The following is a 27,440-nucleotide window of genomic DNA, read 5'->3' as shown; positions in this document are numbered from 1 at the left end:
TAGTAATTGCGAATAGAACTCCTAAAATATACGACAATCAAATTTGAGAAGCAAGATAAATCAATTTATATTTGAGAATGTAATTAATTGATAGGGAATATAGACCATAGACAATCAAATTTAAGGTATTAAGGGTTTGACGGATGTAATCACCTATATTTTTATTTACTTAATTATTTTGTTTGGATTTGATTTTTTTCATATGTCAAATACGTGAATTATTTTTTTTGAAATATTTGTTGTGAGATTCGGTCTCAGAATCTTTATCTGCTCTGATATCAAATTAAATTAAAGTGTGACTATCTCATCAAAAAATTTAAATGATAAAGAAATATCATGCTTTTATTTTTTGGAAAAGGGTCAAAAATACCCCTCAACTTTGTTTTATTAGTTGACTATATCCTTGCTGTTAAAAAGAAGTTGTTTTTACCCCTGCCGTTACTAATCTCATCATTTATACCCCTCAATTGGATGGAAAACCCTAAATTGACTTAATGTAACCCAATTTCAATTGAAATTACCCAATTTTATATTTTAACCCTAATCCAAACCCGACCCACAATACTAAATAGTAACAAATAACAACAAACTCATCTCTTCTCTTAGAAAGTCATGTAGGATAAGAATACATTCCTTCAAGTCTGATGCTTTATATCCCGAATATCGTTGAAGAGTTGCACTCCATAAATGTGCATTTGGTTGTAGTGTAAACCTTGAAAGGAATAGAACAGAAGCAGCCACCAAAGAATGTAAAAATTTCACACAGTTGTAATCTATGGCCCACCACCACTTCCTTCGTATATGTATGGCCCGTAATGTAACAAAAATCTTCAACATATGATGGACTAATTCCTCGTACTTCCTGTAAATCACCATATCAAAATACTCTCATTAGCAAAATCAAATACATAACCAAATTTTCCATGGGGGAATTCAATTCAATTCAATGTCAGGCTATAATACTTACGCGACAATGAGCATCAAGGAAACACCTAAAAGCTGAAGTTTTTGCCGATATGGGTTGAGTAAGATGAGCTAAAGGGTGTTTGAGGATGCAGTAATTATTATGGGTTTGAGCAACGGTTGCGAAGAAACACCATGAATGGGGTCAAGTTATCTTCGATGGTGTTTCAATGGAGGAAGAACATTAGAAGATGGGTTTGGGGTTTAATTTGATTTTAGTGGGTCGGATTCGGGTTAAAAGAGAAAATCGAATCATTCAATCGAAGTTGGGTATTTTTAGCTGATTTGGGCTTTCCATCCAATTGAGAGGTATAAATGATGAGATTAGTAATGGTAGGGGTAAAATAACTTCTTTTTAACGGCAATGGTATAGTCAATTAATAAAACAAAGTTGAGGGATATTTTTGACCCTTTTCCCTTTATTTTTAAAATTATATTCTCATGTCATTTGATTTTTCTCATGAGGGATATTTTTGACCATTTTCCCTTTATTTTTAAAATTATATTCTTATGTCATTTGATTTTTCTCATATGTATACGGAAAACAACAATAATAACATAATCTCTAGGCAGGGCCAGCTCTTCTCTTTGTAAATTAAGGCTTATGCCTTAGGGTCCCAAATTTTAATCAAAAATAAATTATGTGTTAAAAATTTTATAGAAAAAAATTAATTATTTATGATATAAAGTATATTCTTTTAAAAAAAATTAATATTGAGTTGATAAAATCTTACCTAAAATCAATAATCGAAAAACAACATTAAATACTAATAATTTTCATCTAAATAGTGTAAGACAAAAACATTCTGAATAAATACGTATACGAAATTTGTTTATATTTTAGGCCTCAAATTGAAATTTCTCTTTAGGCCTCCAATTATGTTAAGCCGCCCTGTCTCTGGGTAATCCAAATTGATCACCTTATTTTGTTCATTAAAATTTATATGATCATGTAATGCATAAAAGGCTTAAGCAGAGTTATACTTAGCCTTGTAATCAACAAAAAGCTGGTCAGGTGTCTTGCCAAGCAATTCAACAAAAAAAATTGTTACTATAACCAATCCTCATCTTCTTATCCAATTCTGCTACAAATCCATTTCTCAAACCATTACAATAATCCAGAAAACGTGCTGTGACCGAATAACCTCATCCAATCGCATACCTTGACCGTTCTTCGCCCAGTTACTAACCACATAACCAGCCTTTAGTCTCTGCAATCCCTTCTATTAATCCCCCTGGAAGCACTCACAAATTTTGATTTCGAATCAGTGAATTCTGTTTATTTATAATACAGTAAGCAATATACAATATACATACATATAGTCCTAAATTTGACATGTCTATACAATATACATACATATAGTCCTAGCTAGACACAACGAGTTCACAAAACCCATTGTGTCTAGACTCTAGTCTGGATCCGCCACTAACCTGGAATCGAGGAATTGCCAAACATGAGTTGACTCATGAAATATGATTCCAGTGAGCTCAGTTTTAATGTTTCCGGAATAAGACTGAATGTAATTTGTGCCTAAATGAATTTCATTGCCAACTGTATAAGCAATATATCCATTAGTAGTATTCTAACAAAAGCATTGAGAGCTGTGTATTGTTTCTTGTCAGCATCAACTGTTTGTTGAAAAATTGCCCAAATGAAATTTGTGGAATTGGCCAGTGTCTGTTTGGTGTAATTTATGCCAACTGCGTTTGTGAATCGAATGCCTCCAGCTGAATTTGGATCCCTATTTGTTACTGTGTACGTTACAGTAAGTGCTTGGCCTCCTTTTTGAAAGGCTACGAAAAATAATCAAGAAATTACTATGAATAAAAACTTAGCCATTTATGTGTGTATATATATCGATGTTGTTGGTTTGATGCTCGTCTAAATTCGATCATTGGACTATGTATTTATAGCACTACTACTACTAAATAAAGAACGAACTGTCAAGTTGATCTTTGGACAAAATAATCACAAAACATTCAAAATCATACGATCAATTAATGCTAACAAGAAAATTAGTATTACAGACGAGTTCAACTAAATCTGGATTCACACTAAAAAGTCTCACATTGGGATAAAATGCACCCTAACAAAAACGAACGTGAAACCTCTTATTAAAGATGAAAGATTAGTTACGCACCCTAACAAAGACAAAGACGAACGTGAAACCTATTATTAAAAATGAAAGATTAGTTACCACTATGCCACAATTGGTTGGTGACAAATCTAATCTTTTGTTTTGTCCTTGTGAGCCTAACATAATTAATTTGATTAGGAGAGGACGACAAGTGGAGCAATAATGGGGGAAAGCGTGAAGATTTGATGGTCCAATGTACTAGTTGTGTTTGGCCGGTTACGTTAAGAAAAAGATTTCTAATGCATTAAATCGATTCTACTAATTTTTCTTAAATAGAGTAATTGAAACAACAAATAGACTCGTAACTCAAAAATATAATGACTTGAGAAAACCCTGTAAATCTAATAATTAAAATTATGGTTATTAATATTTTAAGCAATTTTAAAAAAAATAAGGAAAATAGTCAAAATGAGATGTGTCGTTACAAGTATCTATTCCACAATTTAATGGTGGGCTATTCTTAGGTGATTGGTTTGGTACCTCAAAGTTACTTGACCTCATGTTTTGGTCCTTAATAACACAAAGTAGTAGGGCTAACTTTACAAGTGGATTAATGGTCCAATTTCAAATCAGACAAAAATATAATTAAGAAATAGCCATCTTTTAAAGCTGAAATAAGTTTAGATAAAAATATCGTTAGTTAAATACGAAAAAATTTGTTCGAAGTTTGACAAGTGAAAATAGTTTAAAACTCCAAACTCTTGCCACAAGAAGCTTTTCCCATTAATCATTCACTTTTCTTGCATGGACCAACTAATTCCGACCCGTGAAAAGCTTAAATGTTTCGTTAGGCCCAAGTCCAAGTAACATATATCTGAGGCCCAAACCCCAAGCTTGCTTCTAAAGGAAATAGATGACCATCTTTGACAACCTTTTTTAGTTATCATATTTTATTTTATTTTGTCTATGATATTAAAGATATGTATTTTTATTTTTACTTGTTACTTTTAACATATCAAGAGCTATTTTACTCTCAACATTAATTGTTTATTCCCCGAGCCATTTTTTAAGATTTAAGACTATATTTCAATTAATACGAATATTATAGTAAAATATTCATGTCAATCATTAGTTCTTTAAGAAATATGCAAAATCCAAATTGAATAAGTAAAAACGGCCATAAGTTTGCTGCACTGACACTGTAAGTGACATTGCCTTCTTTTATGCCCAACTAAGTTTTTCTGGACACTTTAACATATATATAGTATTTTTTTTTATAAGGTGCTTTAGTATATTTTTAGTAAGATGAAAAAGTTAATAAAATATTAAAAAGAAAATCATCCAGCAACACACCGCAGCCCGCACTTATCGGTAGACGCGACTACTTCTAGCGCGAGATATTCTGTACACCGGACATTATTAAAATCTTTTAATGCTAAGTTAAGTTACAACAACAACAAATATAGCTCTCGTACATCAAACCTGATGTATGGTAATCTAAAAAATAAAATAATTTCATCAAAACTCAATATGACAATCTCTCTTTTTTCCACTAGGATAACAAAATTATGACATAAAAGAAGATTAAAAAGAATGAAACAAACTTGAAGCTTGCTAGCTAACTAGTGACCTTTACCCCTATGACTTGGCCCAGAATATGCTTTTTGTTTAACTAAACTCTCTACCACTGAAGTAATCAAAGAGTGTTCCTCCTTAAGGTTTCTTAACCCCTCCACTTTGATGCAACTTGAAAGCCACACAAAAAGGAGTATCATTGCAAAGGCATTTAGAAAAGACTTGAAAGTACTCTTATTCATTTTGCGGTCGTTGTATAGACGAACACTTGCAAGAGAGCGATCGACCCGAAAATGCTAAAATTCTAATTCTTGTTGTTTGATTTGTGTTTCAGAAAGAAGGATTTGTCAGTATATAAAGGTGACAAAAAGTAGCATGGGGGTTGGTGTAACAAAGGTATGTTTCTTGGACTTTGAATGTCCTTGTACTTTGACAAATATTTAAGAAGAATTGAACGTCTCTTTTTCAAAGATTGGAATAATTTTTGGTTTGAAAACGTTAAATCATACAGGTTTATAAATGTGGCGCATGTTATGAAGGAATTTTACAAAAGTCAAACAAAGGAACATTCAGTATAATTATATTCCTCCATCAGCTCCAAAGGAATGACGGAAATTCGATCCGTATACGTACCATAGTCAAAACTCAAATATTAAACTCTTTTGTCGATGACTCATTTAAAAAAAAAAGGAATATTTCAAAATTGTAAATATAAAACAATGATAAGCAAAAAGTTAAGCACTTACGCTACTGTTTTAATGATGATCACGGATATATAGTTTATACAGTAACTTTTTGTGTGAGCACTAATTAGTCTAAAGGATTTTTTTTTAATCTTTGATAGATGCGTCTATCCATTTTCTATCGATCACGTAAAGAATAACACGCAAATTTCCGAAATATAATAAAGTCAACCATTAAGTTATTATGTCACAGTTATAATTATTTTTGTCACCGCAACAAACCAAATAAACGCTACTTTGTTCTTTTCCCTGACGCACCCACCTGGGAGCTACGGTACAAAACTATTTAAAAAGTTTTACATGTTTTACATATTTTACATGATCTCCGTTTATAGATAGACTGGTCATTTTGTAACACATCGCCGCTCTTTTTATTTATTCTTTTCGCTTTTTCAAGTGAGTCTTTCACATTGCGATCAAATAAAAAGAGTCTACCAAGACTTTCCCCCACAAACACATTGGTCGAAAACATGCCTCCCTTCCTCCAACCCACACACAAATTGGTGTTCTCACAAATGTACACGTTCCCCTACAAAATTGTATGAGCTGGTTTGATACGAAAATTTTGACTAAAGATTAGTTGCCTCAGTTATCTACCTTTCACCCAAGTGTCGAATTTAAATTGGACTAAAAATTAGATATACCGACTACATTGCAAATGTTAATTTTTTAGTATAAAGTCTATTATCCTTTTACCAACACAAACTATCAAAATGTGTATATATCCATTTACTACCATCAGATTTACCAAGTTATTAATTACTGTTATTTTTTTCAGTTTGACAGCACGAATATTAACTCTTTAGTCTTCACACGTTCTTTCCACGGATTTTTAAACCACCATGAAACACATGATAGTTAATGAAATGTGAACATTACAACAGGATTCCTTCGACGGCATGTTAGGACACAATCCAAAATTCAATCAAGACGACTACCAAATCCATGGGACTAAGATATGTAAGCATTTAATAAGAAGGGAAAATTATGCAGAATAACAAACATTTACCTTACATTAAGTACTATAGCTACAATTTAAAAAAATTGTAAATCGCAGCTACAATTTCCCCAATTCTTGCTATTCACTTAATTTGTATAAATACAAAATTTGCATAATTCAATTTCTGATTGTATAAATACAAAATATTGGATATGTTAACCCCTGCTATTTGTATACAATTTATGAAAAATACATAATAAATTACCATGTTTGGCAAGTAAAATATACAAACGAGACTCTAAAAAAATCCTTAAATGTATAAATACAAAATTTGTATATACTTACCCCTATTTGTATATTCACAAGCGAAATATACAAACTGCAACCTCCATAGCAAACAGAACTATATCTACGTAATGAAATCAAAAAAATTGAAAAGCAACCGTACGGTTTCAATGGGTCAACAGTCCCAACATATGCTGCACGCTGTTCGAAAAATGCAATGGCAAAACGTGAAGAGCAATATGAGAGCACGAGCAGGTATTCTTTAATTTTCATGGTCAAGCCAGGTTATGGATTACCCTTGCATATAAGCTTCAATTATGAACGTGACAGGCCACCGTTTTTCATGTAAACAAAGTTTCACCTGAGTTGGCACAAAATAGCTACCCAAAATTCAGAAATTATCTACCTGAATCGGCACAAAACAAACAGTGTTCAGTATAAAAGATATATTCCGAAAAACGACATACCTTCTGAAAATTTCTCGAACAGTAAAGATGGATAATAACGTTTAGGTGTTGACTGTAGCAGTGATATGAGGTCAAAAAGTTACGTACCTACGAAGAAGAATAACTTCAGTCGAAAAGAGAGAAAAGTCATTTTCTAATATCTTATGACATGCAAACACAATAAAAATGACTTATTATACCAAAGTTTGGTATAGTCATATCAGATCATAAGATATTTCCGTCCAAGAAGTCTAATGAACTCTAAAGAGTTCCTTCTAGCACTTAATTTGGGTTAACCATGAACTTAGCACCAACCATTAGTCTGTCTCAACACTGCATCTTAGCAATCCACAACCATGGAAACTGCTCCTCACTCCAATCAGCAGTTACAGTGTAGTGAGGCCTGACCAATAACGCCAAAGTACAGATAAATGCAGACTACTACAATTCCTTTCTGTAATAATAAAATAAAAGATGAGCACTATCATCACTGGCAAAATTAAACTAGAAAAGAAGAGAAGTGGGAAGAGCATAGCATACATAAAGGCAGATAAATATACCCTTAAACAGAAGAATCAAGCAAGTCGAGAACAAACAGGCACTGCTTTCCGTCAAACCAGTTTTCTTGACAGCATACCAAAATAGAAGTTTTAACAACCAAGCTTTTGTGAAAACAGATGTAATCAAACTGGTGAAAGCATTTTTTGTAGTACAGGAGCTCCCTAGATACATCACCCACACTAATTTCTCAGTTTTGGAGATGTAAGACCTACTAGTTTGAGCAGTGTTATTAATAAAGTTGTTTCAAAAGTCTTACATAAAAGGAATACCAATAGTGACCCTGTTATTTTACCCTTTTCCCCCAAAATATAATAGTTAGGATTTATTATTTGAACGTCACTGTTTGAATTTTTTTAAAGCATAGTGCTAGCTGAAAAAGTTCAAGGTGATAGTGTACTGAGTTAAGGGATGATGTAATAGAGGTTGTCCAAGAAAATATAGTGGGTGAGGTAGAGGATGATAATTTCAATGATCCCGATCACGTTTTTAGTGGGTCGGGCTAAGTGGGCGGGTCATTAAATGGTTTAGATGGACATTTTTTTATTTTTTGAAATTTTGGTTAGAAATAAAAATTTCATGTAAGCGAATTTTAATTTAAAAAATCAATCAAATAGGTAGAGTGACTTCGTAAGTAAAAACTCATAGTTGAGTGACTTTTGAGTTAAAAATCAAATTGAGTGGCTTTCTGATAAAAGAGACCATAGTTGAATGACCATCTGGACCTCCACAAAGTAAGCCTAAGACAAAAATGAATAGATTGTTTAACTGATTCAAGCAGTTCATGACTTCATTTCACCTAACATTATCCATCCAAAGAATGAAGCCCTGCTCGACTTCAAGCAAGAGGGAAGACAAATGTATACATAACACAAATTGAAAATAACACTTCTGGAACACACAGGTACCTACCATGATGATCTCAAGCTCTATCACTTTAACCTGGTCCCCCACACTACATGAGATTTCAACTTAAAGAGGAAATAAGTGAAAGATGCGAGAACTACAAGTAACATATGAAAATAAAAAGAAGATACAAAAAATCACAAATGGAATGTGGATTAAAAATACCCTCTATCACCCTCTTGGTTTACAATGACCACTTGAAGGTTACAAAATCTTCAACCAAACAAAAGCAGCAATTAACAGCTTCAGAAATCAGGAAATATCTCCTAAAGTTAAGGACAGATCTAGGTACTTCTGAGACACATGAGCAGAGGGGAAGAAGAGAAATCAAGTAGAAGGAGAACTTACATATTCAATAAATTTCTCAAGGAATCAAAAGCAAGATTGATGATATAGAGTTTTCCACATTTTTTAGTAAATGCTCATTAAGAAACTAGTTCCAGGAAGTTCAAAGAAAGATTGCTAGTGTAGAATGAAGAAGCACTCACATGCATAACCAAAGGCACTATCTTGGGAGACTGGACGTCAAAGATAACAGGGCTCCTCTAACATCATGTGGTACTGTCAAAAGTTCACAAGATCTTCTGTTAAACCAGGTGTGAGTTCTTGTACAAGAGGTCCTTTGCATCAATACACAGTTTACAAGTAGAACAAGTGAGCAGGCAGAATGTGGACTTGTAGGCATAGAGCACCTGACACTTTTTCTTGGCAAAGAAGGCATGCCACACATCATTCCGTCACAGAAGCAATGTAAAAGCTGCCACCATAGTTCTCACTAACTGATGCCTACAAATTGAGATAAAAAGTTGATCAGGTTAGGTCACAAATTCACTGTTAAAGTAGATTCTAAACTTGAATTTGTTATTGTAAAGAAAAGATTGCTATTTATCTAAACCAATAGTTTCAAATTCAAAGACATTCTAAGATGTCACACTCATTTTATTTTATTGCTACTTCACATTTTCTCTCATCCAGATATAATAACAATATATCCGAAAAGATGCCCTAACTTTATACTTTTACCTTTTTAAGCAAGTCTTCTTAACCACTATCAAAAAATAGATTTTACCTACAATTAAAATTTTAAGTATCATCTAAAGTTTAACTGGGTTTGCAACTAAAAGCCTGCAGTTACTAATTAAAAAGGAGGACCAAAGGAAGCTATTTAGCGGCAAAGACAACTCCAACCAGAACAGCCCTGGTTCTATCAAAGCAGTATTTAACTACTTAACTTGACACCAGTGTTTTGGACGGCGAAAGGCGACAAAAGCGAGGCGAGCGGCGAGGCGCTCGCCTTTTTGAATTAAGGCACCAATTAATACCAAAAAATTAAAAATTTAATAGCATATATAAATATCCAAAATCTTAATAGCAATAGCATATATTAGCAAATATTTCAATTCAAAAACTAATAGTAGATACTAAAAGTGTAGAACTTGAATGACTCAATAATTCATAAGACAACAATTGACAAGCAATACTAGAACTCTAAAACTCTAAAAGCAATACTAGAACTCTAAATACTATATTAATTAGTATAAAGCTAAATTAAGTAGGGAAGAAATAATTATAGAAGGATTAATTTTTTTTTAAAAAAAAATATAGGCAGATTTCAGTGAGCAGTGAGCACTGCAACAGAACAGAGCACTCAGTTCACTACAACTGAAAACAGGGGACTCAGGTCACTACTACATTACCACTGGAAAACAGAGCACAGTGAAAAGGAGGTTGCGAAGAAGAAGAGAAGAAGAAGAAAAGAAGAGAAGAACTGAAGAAGAAGAAAAGAGGAGGTCTCGTCTCGTACCTGGCAGCAGTCGCGAAGAAGCTCGACTCTCGACTCGAAGGGGTCGTGACTGAGGAGAAGAAGAGCGAAGGTCGCGAAGGTGAAAGTTTGCAAAAATATCCAAAAAAAACCCTAATTTTGGCTTTTAATTATTAAATAAGACCTTAAAAAATAATAATAAAAAAAAGGTGAAGCCAGTCGCCTCGCCTCGCCATCACCTTTTCGTCGCCATAGCTCGCCATTTTCAAATCGCCTCACCTCGCTGCAGATAGGCGATAGTGCCTCGCCTTGTCGCCAAAGGCGAAAGGCGAGGGCCATTCACAACATTGCTTGACACCCTTATATTACAAAGGGAAAAGGAATAAACTAATTGACGTACACAGTGAGACCATAACATACTTAAGAAGAACAGAAACACCTGTGCAACCGCTTTGATAATGAAGTTTGGGCCTAGCTCTACCCCAAAATCAAGCTCGTGAGCTGAGGATTGCCTAAGACCATAAAACAAGATTTTTTCCTCACACAACCGATGTGGGACTTCCACACCCCCTCGCATTCCCAGGATTGAACATCTGTAGCGTGGACAATACAAGTTAAGGGCCTAACATCGGGTAAACCAAAAATTAGGATGGGCGATCTACTACCATGATGTAGTATATGGTATCATCTCATCTTAAAGCTAAGTTGTTACACAGAGCACATTTTTATTTACCTTTTTTTTAAAATAGGCAACTTTCTATTCACACAAAAGACTCATCAAAATCGATGAGGTGGGATTTACAAACCCCCAGGGGGTGCCATCATACTCAAAACCAAAAAGACAACTAAATTTACAATTGGCTTTTAAACTCCACAAGGCTATCTACTTCCCCCACTAAATTTTTCTTACACCAAAAATACAGAAGACTAAGATGTCTCATCTTGATCTCCTGTGGGCTGCTAACCTTTCCTTCATAGCATCTCCCATTCATTTCCTTCCATAGTGTCCACCATATGCAAGCAGGGATATTTTTCCACCAGTCTTCTTTTGATCCTCTCTTTCCGATTCCTTGCCAGTGTGTTAGGACCTCAAAAGTGGTTCTGGGCATTGTCCAGTTAACCCCGAGTATAAAAACGAACATGTTCCACAGATCTGTAGCTATCTTGCAATGCAGAAACAAATGACCATTTACTTCAGTCTTCTGTCCGCACATGTAGCACTTTGAACAGATCTGTATACCTCTTCTTTGTAGCACTTCATGGGTGAGACAAGCTCTTCTAATTACCAACCAAGTGAAGCATGCAACTTTTAAAGGAACCTTAATTTTCCAGATTAATTTCCAGGGCCAAACTGTTGTCAAGAAATGATTGGTATTCCTCTCCCAATAACATGACTTAACTGTAAAAACCCCTCTGCTATGCAGTCTCCAAACTGGTTTGTCAGGCTCTGTGACAGTGCCTGGAAACAAGTTTAAAGCATGCAGTAGGTCTGCTACTCTTCCAACCTCCCAATCATTTAGAGCCCTTCTGAACATAAGGTCCCAACCTTGAGGGCTCCACATCTGTGCTATAGTGTCATTCTGCTGTAGACTGATAATGTACAGATCAGGAAAAAGTATCCTCAGATTTACATCACCTAACCAGGTCTCATTCCAGAAACTGGTCTTCAAACCATTCCCCACTCGGAAGGTCACCTTTGCACTGAAATCAGGCCACATTCTCCTGATGGTTTTCCATACAGAGCACATTTTTATTTACTTAATTCTTTCTGCTCCGATACCTTGGCAAAACTCAACTTAAAAAAGTTAGCTCATGAGGTGAGGATTGCCCCAGACCATATAAAGAGACCAACTTTCCCTCCCCACAGCCAATGTGGACTTCAACACACTTGTTAACTGAAAGATTGGAACAATTTTACATGCAACATATGTCAGCAGACCAACAGATTGGGTACTCCCTATTTGCAGACTTGAAGGAGTTTTTGATGGGTTTGGCAAAAAAGAGGATAGTCAACATCCAACACCAGTACCAGATATGGTGGGGAATTGGCCACCCATTTAACAATCTAGATGGGTAGACTTCAATAACATTATCCAATATTCATAAATGAAGTATAACAATGTATTGTAACTACTGCAGTCTGCAAGATTGTAATCCCGCACACAGCATACTTACACAACATCATCACCCTCATGTATTGTTAAAAAGTTAAAACAACTCTTAAGAAGTAAAACTCCCTAGAACGATAGAAAGAATCTAGAAGAAACCATATCAATTAATGGGTTAACAAGAACAGCAGAACAGCCTGCCCCGTTTTCTGCAAATATGGTTAAATCAATATCTAGTAGAAATTCTTTCAACAATGCATACGAGTCATATCATTCTTTTGGTAACATGCCATAAACAAGGGAAAACAGTTTACAACGTGATACCATTGCAGACTGTAACTATAAGCAAAAACCATAAAGGGGCCTAAACCAGTATCATGTGCTTAATCTTGCAAGGCCGACAGCCAGCAAACATATTTGCTTCCAGTATAGCTAAATTTCATGATTTCCACTAAGAGTCGGAAAGACAAGTTTGAGAAGAAGATCATCCGAACCATATTTTTCTTTATAAAACATTATATATGGATACACATCTCAACAAGAAAATAAATGAAACAACTTATTGTTACCTGAAAATGTGGAAGCAAGTTGTTGTAAACTTCTACGAAAACTTTTGACCTTGCAGTTAACCTGATATCACAATCTCAATAATGTCAGACCCAGTCTTCATTCATAACAAATCACAAATGCATTTTCCCTGTTACACTTCCCATATTTATTTGTGCTACTGCTTGCAGTAAAAGAGGTAAATAGTATTATTTTAATTTTTTTTTAAAAACAATGCAAAAGGAATCCAAAATATCCAAACAATAAAAATATTGATGAGATGTCATCATTGTGCTAGACAAGGTATTTACCAAAAGCACCACAAAAAATGACAAAAAAGAGGAAGAAGTTGGAAAGACAGTTTTCAAGAGTCCCTCCAGTTAATCTTCCTCACCAGCTGTTGTGGGGAATGTCCCCCTGTTTGAAGGTAAACGACAGGAGAAGCCCTGTCTCCTGTGTTAATACTTACATTTAACAACATACTTCTTTTTATTTATTTATTTATTGTGGAAGGAGCTAGCATATGACAAGAGTACCACAAAAGGTCCTTCGATGGGTGAGGGAAAAGAAAGGAATTTCACATTAAATATATCAATGTCATAAAGGACATGTATTAAGGAGTCATCACTTACATGAGAATAATAGTAGGAGATACAAATACAAAAGAGTTCCTCGGAACAGTGGGTCTACACTAGGGATCAACATTGAGCCCCGATTTGTTTATCCTAGTTATGGTTGAGCTAACCCACACAATAAAAGATGAGGTCCCATGGTGGATGCTATTTGCTGATGATAGTGTGAATCAACAAAACCAGCGAGAGCGTCAACCAAAAGCATGAACTATGGAGAAGCCTTTTAGAGAGTAAGGATCTTCGGTAAAATAGAAATAAAAGTGAATATATGCACCAAGTTTAGTTAGAAGAATAAAGTTGAGGTGAGACTCGACGAAATTGCGGTGCCCAAATACAAACAATTTAGACACCAAGGCTTGTTGTTTCAAGAGAACGGAATAATAAATGAAGATGTTACTCATAAAAATAAAACTGGATGGTTGAAATGGAAATGTGTTACTGAGGTGTTATGTTGTAAAAGGATGGCTGCCAAAGTGAAAGGTAAGTTCTACTGAACAACTATAAGACCGACAATGTCATATGATAGTTGCTTAAGTCCAACATATCCATGGGATGAATGTCGCACAGATGCAGATTCTTAAAATGAATGTGCAGTCAATATTCGATAAGATTAAAAATGGTCACTTGCCAAAAGGTGCAAACAGCATGCAATAAAGATAAAAAGAGAGGTCGCTCGAGATGATGTCATAGTAGTACGTGGGTGTGCAATTATGATGCACTAGTATGTAGGTGTGCAATTATGATGCACTAGTACGTAGGTGTGCAATTATGTTGAGTGAGGATGTTAAAACGGATGACAGGGTAGACCTAAATCACATGGAAGGAAGTTGTCGTGAAAGACCTACAATTTCTTGGAATCAATGGAGATTTAGCTAAAGATAGGATCCAATTGAAGAAAAAATCCATATAGATGATATCTACTAGATGAGAATAGGCTTTAAACTTGTTAGAGAACTTCTAATACCATTGATTGTTATTGTTATATATATTTAATTTATTTTTTACATTAATCAAGCTGAGTCAAGTCACCCTATAAAGAGAAAGTTGCGCAACCAAAGTAGCCCTTACTATACAAGGGGGGAGGAGCGCTAAGAAAGAGAAAGTGTTATCACTATACGAAATGAATTTTTATTTGGTATGATGATGACATGAGTTGAGCTTAAATAGAAAGGTGAGGATTCATATAGCCGACCCCAAGTTGTTTCAGATTGAGGTGTAGTCGTTGTGTAATACAACAAAGACCGCAAGTCTGCCAGTATGTGTCCTTCAAAATTTTACTTGAGAAATCTTATCAAAATATTTACTTGGAAAACTACACTTCGTGGCAGTCTAATTTCCTCATCACCTTGGGTTCTGCATGTATAAATAACACCACATTGAGTTTCTACTTCAAGATTCCAAGGATGAAAGGAATACAATAGCATCAAGAAAGAAATTTACGATTGCAAAGAGGATTAGAAATACAGAAGCAAGTGCCAAGAAAATAGATGTGCAGAAGAAAATGAACACATACTGCAGATACGTCTAGTCTCAACATACCTTCTTAAAAGACAAGAACATATGTAAACCTCTTCAATATCAGTTGAAATTTTTAATTTTAGATACTGCTTGATAAGCTCGCATAAGCAACTAACAGCCTCATCCCATCCATCAGTACCGACATCAGGGAGAATGTAAATCTGAGACATAGTCCTCTGCAGTACAGAAGATAACTGTTTCTTTTCCCCTGCTCTCTGATACATCTCTGCCAAAACGCACAAAATCTGACAATTGCTGGCTTTGAATATGTCAATCCATTCAGGTGGATTTCCAACCCACAAATCAATGCTTGAAATAGAAGGACTACAGTTCTGATTATTAGCACAGACCAAGGAAGCATCTAGTGAAGCTTCAGTGTTCCTGTGTGCAGGGAGGAGTTCAAGTATATCTGTCCTCAACTCCTCAGGCAATTCTTGAAAAACTGAGGTGTCTACTTGACTTAGAGAAGAAGGCATTAGACTGATGCCTCCTGAGACAGGAGCATGAATAACCACGTCCATATTTGGTACACTAGCATCAGACAGTGTCTCACTTTTCATATCAGCAAAAAGCTTATTAGGATAAGAGACCACTTGGATTTCCTCTTCATTATACTGATGCTCCAATTATATCCACCAGAATCAACACCATGAGGTTGTAGAAACAAGATAAACATCATCACCAATATTAAACCAGGACAAATACCAAGCTCGCCCAAGAAGAGGAGAAAAACTAAAGATACCTCATGAGCAGCAAAAGCTTCACCAGGTGCAGCAGGGCAAACAGAAGATATGTTTTCTTTTCCTGATACGCCTAATTTAAAAGATATGAGAAGTGAGGCAAAATCTTGTAACAAAATGGTATATATGTATAAGCTAATTGGGTTAACCAACTGCCTTCTGAAAATTAAAGGACTGCATCCTCACCTTTGCTTCTCTTTTCATTAATAAAATGAGCCAATTTTCCATTATACATGTCATTAATTTCTGAAAAGACCTCAAGAGGAAGAGACTCTATAACTCCTATATCAAGTTCGTTCATAGGAGGCAGAGTTCCAGCAGTACCAGAGGGCGACGCTGCAGTCATTTCAATGAAAGGTGTACTTGAATCACCCTGCAACTGAGCTTGGCGTTCATCAACACTGTTTTTACTGTTAGCTGCAACATCAGAGAAGCATATCGAATTCAGACTCATCCAGCATGTCTTCAGTGGAAAATGAACTCAATACAAGTTCAGACGATACTTTTTAGGTAAGAACTTGTTGAAAACATAGAATCGATGTTGGAATAAATTGACATGAAGAAGCAACATAAGACCATCATACTAACTTTTTAACAGAAGCATTAAAAAATATATTTCATATCCATCAGTGCTGCTGCAATAAAAATCCCATTAAGTTTCTCGTGTTGTACAGAGAAAGGAAACAATCTAAGATAAGCAATTATGATGTCCTCAAGTATTTTTAGGACACACAAATTAAAGAGATTCCTTTAAAAGGTCTACCACTTTTCATGAGCTAGAACACAGCCAGTGGAAGGAACCACAATAGAGTTTCAGTACCAGTTTAAGTGTGTTGGAAATATTTCTATCAAGCAATAGGCATGACTAGAGACAATAAATATTTGGACAGGCCAATGAAAATAAGTGAAGAAGTCAAACCAGCATCAGCACCTTTCTCATGACTACTGCTTCTGTTTTGGTTATTGGTCTTAGTAGAGGGAGCAGTGAGCCAAGATCTGATGGAGTATCTCTCTTTGCCTGGATTTATGTCAATGAAATTAGTAGAAAAGCCAGTTCATAAATGATATACTGTCGTCATCATAACTGGCATAGAGAGATATATGAAACGCAAAGAAAAGACCTTGCTTGGAACTATCTGCAGTTTCAAGCTTTGAGACCTGCAATCCCATGCCTCGTATGTCCTCCACATCTGCACAGCAATAGTCAAAACAGCATTTATATTAGAAGAAGAAAGCAGGGTAGACTACAAGTCATACTGAGATCACACTGTGTATGTTTTTGTTGTTGCGGAACAAAGAAATGGTTGATGTGGAAGAAAAATCTAAGTTTCTTACTCTAAATTCACTTGGTCCAAAGGGAATTCTAACATCCTTAGAGAAAAATTTTGGTCTGTAATGTTCAAAATTCACCATGACTTGATTGATTCTGATTCGTCTAAAAATTAAGTGAAAAGAGAAATGCCACTAATGCAGAAACCAAAGAACACCAAAGTTGCACTTAAATGTTTCATCAGCATCAGAGCTGCACCAGTATATTTTTAGTTTCCTTTCAGGCTAATGATAAGGTTTTTGAAGTTTCATGCAAATAGCATTCTCTGCCAGATCATTGATATCAGCTAAAATTTCTAAAGATAATTCATTTCCATTTTGGCATTCACCCTAGAAATAAATCACCTAGTGTTTTTTTGTCTTTGCTGGAATTTGAACCTGATCTCCAAGGTTTGCACCCAGTTCATTGAACCACTAGGCCACACTCTTGGGTGCGGATTTGAACCCTTATTTTAAAGTGTATCATTCACATAGGGAAAGCAATTACCCACGTGTGAAGTCGTAAAAAGCTGTGAAACAATTCTCTCAAGCACATCAACACTATCTGTAGCCAATGGCACCTACAAGTGGCATAATGCAATTAAAGGAAATAGAAATTTCTTCAGTTAGAAAACACGGAGCACGAGGTTATCACAGAAAATATAATACCGTGACAGAATGGCTCAAGTTATCACAAACACCACAGCCCAAATACTTTACTGGCTCCCCTGCATCACCCTTTCTTTTCTTTATCTGTATTGATAAATATAGGTGCAAAAGCAGCATAAGAACCAACTATACAACTAGTTTATGCTAAAAGTTCTCAGTAATGAACTATAATCTCAATAAAAAAATAGTGGCTTCATAAGGCAAAAAACAGTGACCTTTAAGGTAAACTTCCTCCCTATCACTCCACACCCCTGCAAACGTAATGAAACCTCCTTGCAAAGGTTTAACAGAAAATGTTGTACCTGAATTGAGAAGGTGTTTACTGTCAATAAGCATTAGTACAAAGGGCCAAAACAACAATGATATTTAGTGGAGATCTAACGTCTTTCAGATCCTTGAACCTCACGCCCCAGTTAACATCTGCACCTATGGATTTGCTTTCCTGCAAACGTATCGAGAAGTTTATATATTTGGCTTGAACCTGCATGACTGATTATAAACAAAATGACAAACTTCATGATGCAGATTCACGAAACATGTAACTAGTATCTGCTTCATTTTGACAGGTACTAGAACAGCTTTTTAAGACCTCTACAGAAATACGATGCAAGTGTATATGTACTACTTACTACATTTGAAACAGAACGAAAACTTGCTCTGAAAATATCATAAATATATAAACACACACACAATACCACTTGAGAGACATACTTATATCGGCACCAGAATCAATGACGCAGGTTAGAAGCAACAAGCAGCACAGGAGGCAAAATAAACACTCATCAATCATTAAGCAAGTCTCCAATATTCAAAACAATAAGAAACAGTAAAATAAAGGAACAGTGAAATAAAGGAGTCAATGGGAGTTCGTTAGTCAGTTATGTGACTATGACAAAAATCCAAAAGAAAAGCCTACAAATAAAAGCAATAAAGTAAGACATTCTGTGTTGGTCCTAACCTGTATCATGCCAACCAACCGGTCATCTATCCCTCTACTGTAGCTCCATAGCATACTGCCAGTTTTAGAACCAAAGTCCTTCTGGAGAGTTTCCTGGAAACACAACAAATGAGTGGGAGATATATATAGTCCAATATTGAGTATAATGCATGTCATCCCCAAAACATGGCATGCCACATATATAAAGCATTCTTTGTGCCACCACAATTGGTGTATCGATAAGTATCATATGAAGGAGAAAAGCATCCCACTCGACCAGCTGAATAACAGCAAAAAAATTATGAAAGTATTCACCAATAAAAAAATCACTTCTTTAATCAATAAGACAAGTCTTGAGCAATTCTAAGAAATAATAACCAATCAACGAACAAACAAGTGCTGTAATGTGTTCGACACACTTCGTTCTCAAAAGAAACAACCCCCATGCCAATAAGGAATTTCTTAAGCACTGATTAATCTTAGTTTCCACTAGACGAGATATTCTCATTTTATTGAATGATCATACATTTGGGAACATTTTAACCATGAGTTTAACAAAACATCACTAGTTGAAATAAACTCCAGGAGCTGAGTAAGCCAAATGCCATCTTAAATAAACAATGTACCTTTTCATCAGCTCTAGTAAATGAAGGTTCCAAGGATGCTAGACTTAACATGGGCCCATGAAACTAGGGAACAAGTGGCAAAGAGGACTCTGACTCGAGCAGACAGCATGAAAATAACAAACCTTATTTTTTAGCTATAGTTGAGATTACCTGTTAAACTTGAAACCTTTTTTCACAAGAAATGGAAAATATAGTTTCATGGAGAGCTTTGGATGGAGAAGGCATCTAAACAAGAAGATTAATCCACTGAATACCTGCAACCCCCACTGGCCTAGGTATCAAACAACACTACACCACCACAACACCTTCCTCCTCCTTCCATAGCGTAGGAAGGTCGGAATAATTCAACTAGTGTCGTCCATGCTAGACTGCAATCCTTGGTTTCCAAGGTTGTCACTCCTTCTCCTAAATGCTAGGCCACCCGGCTTGGGAGAAATTCTGCTTATGAACTCTTACAAACATATCCCTTGATACAATTTTGCAGTACCTTCCAGCTACTAGTTTTAATAAATACCATTATCTTATTATTTTTATAAACAAATATACTAGCAAACATACAATGAACAAGCAGATCTCTGTAGCAAGAGATTCAATGATTCATGAAATACTCTTGTAGTGGTTCTTCAAGCATGAAACATATCTTAGGGAAACCAGATCAAAAGAGATACAGAACAGTGCTTGTTGTAAACAAACTATAACTAGATAGAAAATCAAAACCGCGAGAGCAATTACCAATATATTGCAGAAGGAAACAAATACTAAACAATGAGAACCTTGGAAATCATACGCAGCTGCCCACAAGTTGTGATTTGTCTCCTGTTCAACTTCTCTTCCAACACGTGACCGATTCCAGGAAGTGCTTTTACTGGAAGTTCACACAGGTGCTCCTCCACCTAATATAGCCAACAAGATAAATCAGCACAATAATTATTTCACTTCTCTAAAATGATCTTCAAGTCTTTGTTTTCCTCTTCTGCCACTACATACAGTAGACACTAAAATATAAGATGATCAAAAAGGAAGTAGTAAATCAACAAAGATGTAAAAACAAAAGAAATGTGTTTGATATAGAATAGTATCTGTGATGGGACAAAACTAAGTTATCAAAATAGCCCTATTCTGGGACTTATCCTTCATAAAATATTCGCAGATTGTTTTATATTTTTATATGGTAATAAGAAAGTTGTAATTTATTTTCAAAAATTAGTAAAATAATTCAAGAATTCATGTTGATTTCCATCTAACTCCAGATTCTTGCAGCGGAAAAGGTAATCATGCTTGAACAGGATGGACATAAACAAAGTGAACCAAAAAAAGCCTCATGTGGCAATGGAGAAACAGCTCACGTGGCAAGGGCATGGAGAAGCCCTGGCAGAAACTTCGCTTTATGACAGTGGAGCCAATAAAATCTGATTTAACTTGCAGACGTGTCCTTTCTAGAAGTACATGCAAATTTACAATGCCTAGTGGACTATCGGGTAAGAAGAGATTTACTACAAATAGTTAAAGAGAAAGCAATGACATGTAACCGATAAAGATGTAGCAGCAAAATTGTATTTTGTAATACAATAGAAGATACACATATTTAGATGACAAAGATCAAAACATAAGTTCTCCCCCCTCTTCATACATCAAAAAGACAGCTCGAAATAAGCTACCTTCTCAGCAGGGATGTAACACTGCCCATCTGGTTTTGCAATCCTAGTAGCAAGACGCGCCATAAGCATATTCCCAGCAATACCAGCACTAGCAGTACAGCCTGTCGCATCAAGAATCTCCTCTCTGATCACTGAGACAAAAGTTTGAATGTCCTCTACTCCAGAATCAGTGGCATCTAAAAATGCTTCATCACAACTTACAGCCTGCATTCAGTAGCAATTATCAATCAAGAGAAAAGAACATCACGAAGTTGTTCAACAAGCAGTTTTGAGGCCATACCTGCACTTTGTTGCAGTACTTGTGCAATATGTTATAAAAGCGATCAGCAACCTGCAAATGAAATCAGATTTTATAGGACTCGATATCCAAATACAAAAGAATTCAATTGAAAGGGGAAAAAGAACAAAATGAATAAACTGAAATATCATGACCACCTCCTCATAAGCCTCGAAGTCATAAGAAAGAATTACTAGGTGAGGGCAACATGACTTGGCATCTCTGACAAACATTCCAGCCTTAACTCCTATGAGAAATAAGCTTGAATGACGATCAAATTTCGAACACAGGATAATATTTAAGAAAAGATTGAATTACTGACTGAAAGACTGACCATAACCCCTAGCAGGATAATTCGCTGAAGATATTTCAGCTGTTCCGCGTGGATTATCTGAATGGCAAATGGCAACAGGTTTATCCTTCAACTCGGGGCGATTCCTAATGACCACAGACACAAAAAAGCAATCCTGAACAAGTAAAGTTGAACTGATTGTTTTAGTACAGAGAATAATCTACAGAGACAGGTAGTATAACATATATATGAGATTCCTTTAGATCAAGGAGAGTGAGAAGGGAGGAGAGCCAGAACATAGACGCGGTCACAACAACATAAAGAGGACAAGTTAAATTTCTAGACCATCGAAGCAGAAATTACCATATCCACATGAATAATCATTGTCTTATTTGCTGTTGCTGAAGAACTAGGGCCTGAACTTGTGCATCTAAACCCACCAGGGGAGCTAGGAAATCGTTTACGGTACCGGTTTCTCCAGGTGCCAATGAAATGCAACCTCGAATGCTGAAGGCAAAAGCACACGAGGAATACGTCAACCACTTTGTCACAAGGTGCTTTTAGTATTTGATATGCAATTACTTATCAATGTGCACATACATTTATATATATATTAGTTATACAATGCAATAGCTGCAAATAAACAAATTCAAAATAACAGATCCACTAGCAAAAGCAAGTAGTCTCATCGCATCAGAAGGCCCAAGAAAATCTGGATGCCAAGAATTTAATAGTAGTAATATAAGCAACACAATATCTAGGTATGATGAGTTGGCTGTCGATTCTTTGTATTCAGTTTTTTCTCAACTAAAAAAAAAAAGAATTAAGATTAGATCTTCCACAATCATGAAAGGTCCATCATTTTGTCATCCCATATCCAGCAACAGCAGAAGCAAAAGCATAAAGTAAGTTGATAATGGTCAGTAGTTAAAGAAAATTTTAACCCAAAAAGAGACGGTTGCTATGTGCATGTGGATACTGTTTTGGCAATTGTTGTGAAAAAGAATACCAATGTCATATCACCCTTCAACATGTTTTTCTTTATGAGCTCAGCCTTGTCTATCCTTTGAGCAAAAGCTTTTTGCACATGAAAGGCCCCTCGTTGGTACCCTATTAGGATAAACATAACATGCGCTGGCATTTCACCTATCAAAGGTGTTGGAGATACATAACATCCCATATATATATTGTGTGTGTACTACATCCCACGTCGTTTGTGTAAAGGGCATCCTGGGGAGTTCATCCTAAGTTACTTGACCCATTGCCTCAAAGTCCAGGTTGGATGTTTAGTCTTAACACATCTTTCAAAATCGACTTCGTAAGCCCATTTTCAGACTTACTAGTCCGCATTGAAATTTACATGTGAGCTCCAAAATCCAGGCAATATTTGCAGAGAGGTGTTGTAATATGTGATGATAATTAACTTAACAATGATAACAATATAAACTAACTTTCCAGCGCCTCTAGCAATAAGGAAAAAATAAAAATGAACTTGAGAGTAGATATTGTTCATTACAATCATTTTTTTGTTGTTTTTTCTTTTTTTGCTTCTTTGGGGGAGATAAATACAAGATGTTCTAGCAAGAGCAAAGCCAATATCAAGATAGCAACATATGTACCTTAAAGTAATTTTCCACAAAATTAGCATCAACTAAAGTTGAATGTTGCTGATTAGGAGACCTAGGAATCTTTAAATTTGATGGGCCCGCATTAACGGGATCACTCATCCATTCGCTACAAACTGATGCATCGTTATGAGGACTGGAAGGTGCTGAAAATGGAGCTTGGCTTCCATCTCCACTTGCAGCATCACTCAGTTCTTGCATTGCTATGCTACAACTTGACTCCTCAACTCTATCTACATTGTAGTTTGTTTGCACTAGATCTTTAGATTGTAGAGCACAAGGCTCCAAATCTTCTGCAGATTGCCACTCTTCAAATGATATAGGATCTTCAATTGGTCCAGAATATGACAATGGGCTCCCAACTCTAGATGTGGCTTGGATAGTTGAACATGTTGTTGTATCATCATTACAAGCAATGTTTTTTGTGAAGAAAGCAGATAGCTTAGGCTGGTTATTAACTTCACTTGCAAGCTGATCAAGCTGATAAGGAACCCCTGAAAACAACAAAACAATGATAGAAGAGCTCATAAGAGTAAACAAGTGGACAACTTGCTGGTTTGCATTAAAAATCAAGTCATAGAAATATAAACTTACAATTCAGAAGCTTATTTGCAGCGACAGAATCCAACACCCATGTGGGTTTGACAACTGGAAGTCCCCTGCTAAAGGACCTATATCAAATTCAAACCAATCTTAAAATAATCACAACTTCTATTTTCAGCAGAGATACAAAATAAGAAACTGATTGAACTTGGTTTTACAGCTGACCTTAAATTCTTGACCTTACTGTCAGGAAGATTACTACATATTATATGAGTAACACGACGCCTAGAAAAATAATTTTCAAAATGGCCTCCATGCTTCAACATGTATCCTCGAAGTTCCTGGAAAGACATTGTTGAAATCAATAAACTACAAGAGAAGCAACCTAATCTTCCATCTGAGAAAATCCAGTGACGTACAGAAAAGAATACGATAGCTATATAGTCAAGGTATTGATTACAATGAAGATGGATGTTTGAATACGGGTTTCCATGCAGACTGAAATGAACTCCTTACAAGAATACAAGTAATCGCTAGTCTCCCAATTCAAAAGTTAGAGAAGTTTTTTATTGATGAAACAGTATTCGACATCATTCATAGTTCAATTCAGGATCTTTTAAGTCGTAAATCTTGAAGCAACCATAACATATTAATCCCCGGCAAGAAAATCACATGAAATAGACCAGAAAGAAACCATAATGTAATAAACCTGACTGGAAGGAACCGTGTATCCATCAACAAAAATGGATACGCCCTGAAATATAGGTTTTGAAGAATTTGGACCACTGATAGAAGTGCTTGATGCCTCCGCCTCAAACTGCTCGTGAAGCTTCTGATTCTTGACGGCCATGTAACTACATCAAAGTTTTCAAAAGCCACAATAAGAAGATCAACACGAACTTTCTTTATTGATGAAAGTCTATTCAAAATCAATTGAAAACTAATTAATTTTCAAGATCGTGTATAAATATTCAAGATTGTATACAAAAATTCAAGATAATGTACAAAACTTTGCAAAATTAGTGCAAATAAAGAAATAAGTAATATTTTGCCTGCCAAAATTGGAGAAAGGTGAATTATTGAAGGCGGGACGAGAAGCAGAGCGAGAACTGGCACCCCAGGCCATGCCTAGGGTATTTTGACTCGTCTTCTTCTTGTTGTTGCTTTGATTGCTATTGTTACTCCTGTTGGAATTTGAGGTTCGTTTTGAATTGGAGCCGGAGTTGGCAGAGCGTGACGTTTCCTCCATGCTCATCTCCGATTTCTAAGAATTGAAATTGAATTGAAACGCTGATAATAGAAACTTAGAATTGTTATGAGTTAACTATACTGTTTTATACTAAAGAAATTGCGCATTAAAACGCGTCTCCCTCAAGCTTTATTTTTACGCTAATCGAATTTAGAATGTCTTCTTGTTAGAATTATTTATTTTTACGCTAAAAGGTTAAAGATTGAGGCGTCTCCCTCAAGTTTGTTTGTTTTTTTACGCTGTGGTTTTTTTTAATTATATTATAATTATAGTAATATGTAGAAAAATTATAGAAAAAATTACTTATATCTTTTTTGAAATCTATATATTATAATTACAATAATATTAATATATAGAAAATTTATTTCCAATTGATAATTGATACAATATTATGGAATTTTTTAAAAAAATTATATTATAATTACAATAATATATAGGAAAATTATTTTCAATTGATAAACATTGCACAAGTAATCATTAGAGCTAATGAATGTGATACCGTAACCACATTAAAACTTTGTTACGTTATATTTTACTTTTCAAGACAATTCTTTTTTAAATTAAATTTTCTCTCACTTTTTTCTTCAAATATATTACTTTATAATTTGTTTCAAATGTTTATACAATATCAATGCGTCATTTACCGTCTAACTTGGGAAACCTGAATTTCAAGAAATTCTATGCAGCAAGAAAATTGAAAATTGCATTAGATTATGGTGAGTTAGCACATTTAATGTTCGATGAATATATAAATTGTTGATATCTTTAAAAAAAATCATTGATTTTCATATATTTTCGCAAGGGGTATCTATTTTTCACGATGTAGCTATCTATCTATCTATATATATATATATATAAAATATTTGCATCCGCTAATATACAAATTCTTGATCAACTAATTCATATAGCTTGTTTCAAAGCCTTCAAATTTCTGTCACTTCAGCTCAAATATAATTTGTTTGTGGTTTGCTTTGTTGTAGTAGAAATATTTTTATTTATTTTTATTTTAATATTGAAAGTATTTATTAAAAAGTTGATTTCTAATTTCACAACAATAAAAATAACGGATCATGAAAGTAATTTTATTTCTACATATAATAAACAATTATCTTAATGTTAAATTCTAAATTACATTAATAAAAAAAATTGATACTGAACTCAAAATATCATGCCGCAAAAGTAGAGTTGTTTAAAATCAAATCAAAACCAATAATTCAAATCGGGAAAAAAATATTGATCTATCAGTAATGAGTTATTGGTTTATTAATTTCGGTAATGGTTTTGATTTTTTTTAATTATTGGTTTATCCATTCTTAACGGCTTGAGGTTTTTCCTTGATTGGTTAACTGATAACCCGATAGTAAATTAATAAATTATATTAATATCATTCGATATATAGAGTTCGTGACTTAGGGTTTAGTTTTATTCTTTTATTTTTTATTGTCTCATACTCTCGATTATTTTACAATATGTCGGTGTTTACTTTTGAGCAAAATGTAATTTGTCAACTCATTTGGTTTGTCACCTTGTTTTTAAGTGATTATCAATGATTTTTTGTGTGTGTCAAACTCAAATCTCAATGTTAAATCGATAACGATCAATAATTGATTAATTGATACCCGATAAGTTCATATATTAATTGTTCTATAACAATTTAGCATGTCTACGAACCGATAATCGATAACCAATAAGTCGAACCGATATACTTTAAAATCGAACCGAATCGACCAATATACAATTCTACCTAAGAGAAAACTTTGAATCTTACCCCCACAAAATAACCAATATACTTGTTTTTCTTTTTCCAATTTTTTTCCCTTTATTTATTTTTTAGTTTTTTTCTTCCTTCATATTTCTCAACATAGCCCCCTCGTCGTTTGACTCCTCATTTTTCTTTAGTTTGTTTTTAATATTCTTGAGAATTTGAATATTATGCTTTTTTTTTCTTCAATTTATCTCTATTAAATAGTTTATCATATTTGATATTTTAAAAATGTCCCATTGTACATGGAAATGAAAAATTAATATTTTTTAATCGTTCGATGAATATATTATCAAATTAATAATTTCTTGATAGTCAAACACCACTTTCCCTTTTAGTCATTAAATTTGAAATTTTCTTTAAATTAAATAAAAAAATATCGATACATCATTTTTAAGACTATTTTAATCAAGATACAAACTTAATAGTCGTCATATTATATAACATAATGCTAAAAATATGTTTAATCTTTAAAAGTATTTTTGTAGGAACAAAAAATTAACTACTCAAGTATATTTTATTTTAAATTAGTTTAAAATTTTCTTTCTAAAACATGTCCAACAAGCTTAACATTTATTATTGTTTGTCAGACGTTAACCAATAGACATACTTCATTTTAACACAATAACAAAAATATTCTTATGGACTTGATTTGTATTTTAACCTTCATTATTTGTTAGAAGTTAACCAAAAA

General features: G+C 34.6%; 2 protein-coding genes and 1 pseudogene across 4 annotated transcripts in view; 1 reads left to right on the top strand and 2 right to left on the bottom strand.

Moving 5' to 3' along the window:
- LOC125816391 (cysteine proteinase RD21A-like) overlaps positions 1-27,440 on the top strand; it is a 215,690-nt gene that overhangs the window by 174,146 nt on the left and 14,104 nt on the right. The gene's annotated exons all lie outside the window — the stretch shown is intronic.
- On the bottom strand, positions 1,932-2,803 carry LOC125816181 (uncharacterized; annotated as a pseudogene).
- On the bottom strand, positions 7,397-25,016 carry LOC125816373 (DNA repair protein REV1). Of its 3 annotated transcripts, none has more exons than XM_049495971.1 (24): positions 24,788-25,016; positions 24,445-24,589; positions 23,961-24,076; positions 23,787-23,863; positions 23,187-23,686; positions 21,931-22,074; positions 21,610-21,742; positions 21,434-21,522; positions 21,279-21,329; positions 20,999-21,202; positions 20,114-20,233; positions 18,736-18,828; positions 18,160-18,219; positions 17,993-18,079; positions 17,778-17,861; positions 17,617-17,689; positions 16,922-16,990; positions 16,720-16,818; positions 15,987-16,217; positions 15,803-15,873; positions 15,082-15,674; positions 12,934-12,994; positions 8,983-9,280; positions 7,397-7,433 (listed from the first exon to the last, which is right to left on the bottom strand). In XM_049495971.1, the coding sequence occupies exons 1-23, from the start codon at positions 24,988-24,990 to the stop codon at positions 9,224-9,226; spliced, it is 3,360 nt and encodes a 1,119-aa protein (XP_049351928.1). In that variant the 5' UTR covers positions 24,991-25,016; the 3' UTR covers positions 7,397-7,433; positions 8,983-9,223. The 3 variants fall into 3 exon arrangements, with proteins under 3 accessions (XP_049351928.1, XP_049351929.1, XP_049351930.1); XM_049495972.1 differs by having other exon boundaries at positions 15,082-15,680; positions 15,803-15,864; XM_049495973.1 differs by having other exon boundaries at positions 15,803-15,864.

Source organism: Solanum verrucosum, unplaced genomic scaffold (genome assembly GCF_900185275.1).
Source record: "Solanum verrucosum unplaced genomic scaffold, falcon-dt-bn FXZP01000261.1, whole genome shotgun sequence".
Taxonomy (NCBI): domain Eukaryota; kingdom Viridiplantae; phylum Streptophyta; class Magnoliopsida; order Solanales; family Solanaceae; genus Solanum; species Solanum verrucosum.
Note: the sequence above shows the minus strand (reverse complement) of the source record. Positions and strands in the feature narration are given on the sequence as shown.

Bases quoted from the DNA above. Each gene is read 5' to 3' on its own strand.
- LOC125816373 (XM_049495971.1), bottom strand. From the start codon at position 24,990: ATGAGCATGGAGGAAACGTCACGCTCTGCCAACTCCGGCTCCAATTCA. The intron at 23,864-23,960 runs GTCAGCTGTAAA...AATTTGATATAG, and splicing joins AGTAAGGTCAAGAATTTAAG to GTCCTTTAGCAGGGGACTTC. The intron at 21,523-21,609 runs GTCAGTCTTTCA...TATTTCTCATAG, and splicing joins TTATCCTGCTAGGGGTTATG to GAGTTAAGGCTGGAATGTTT.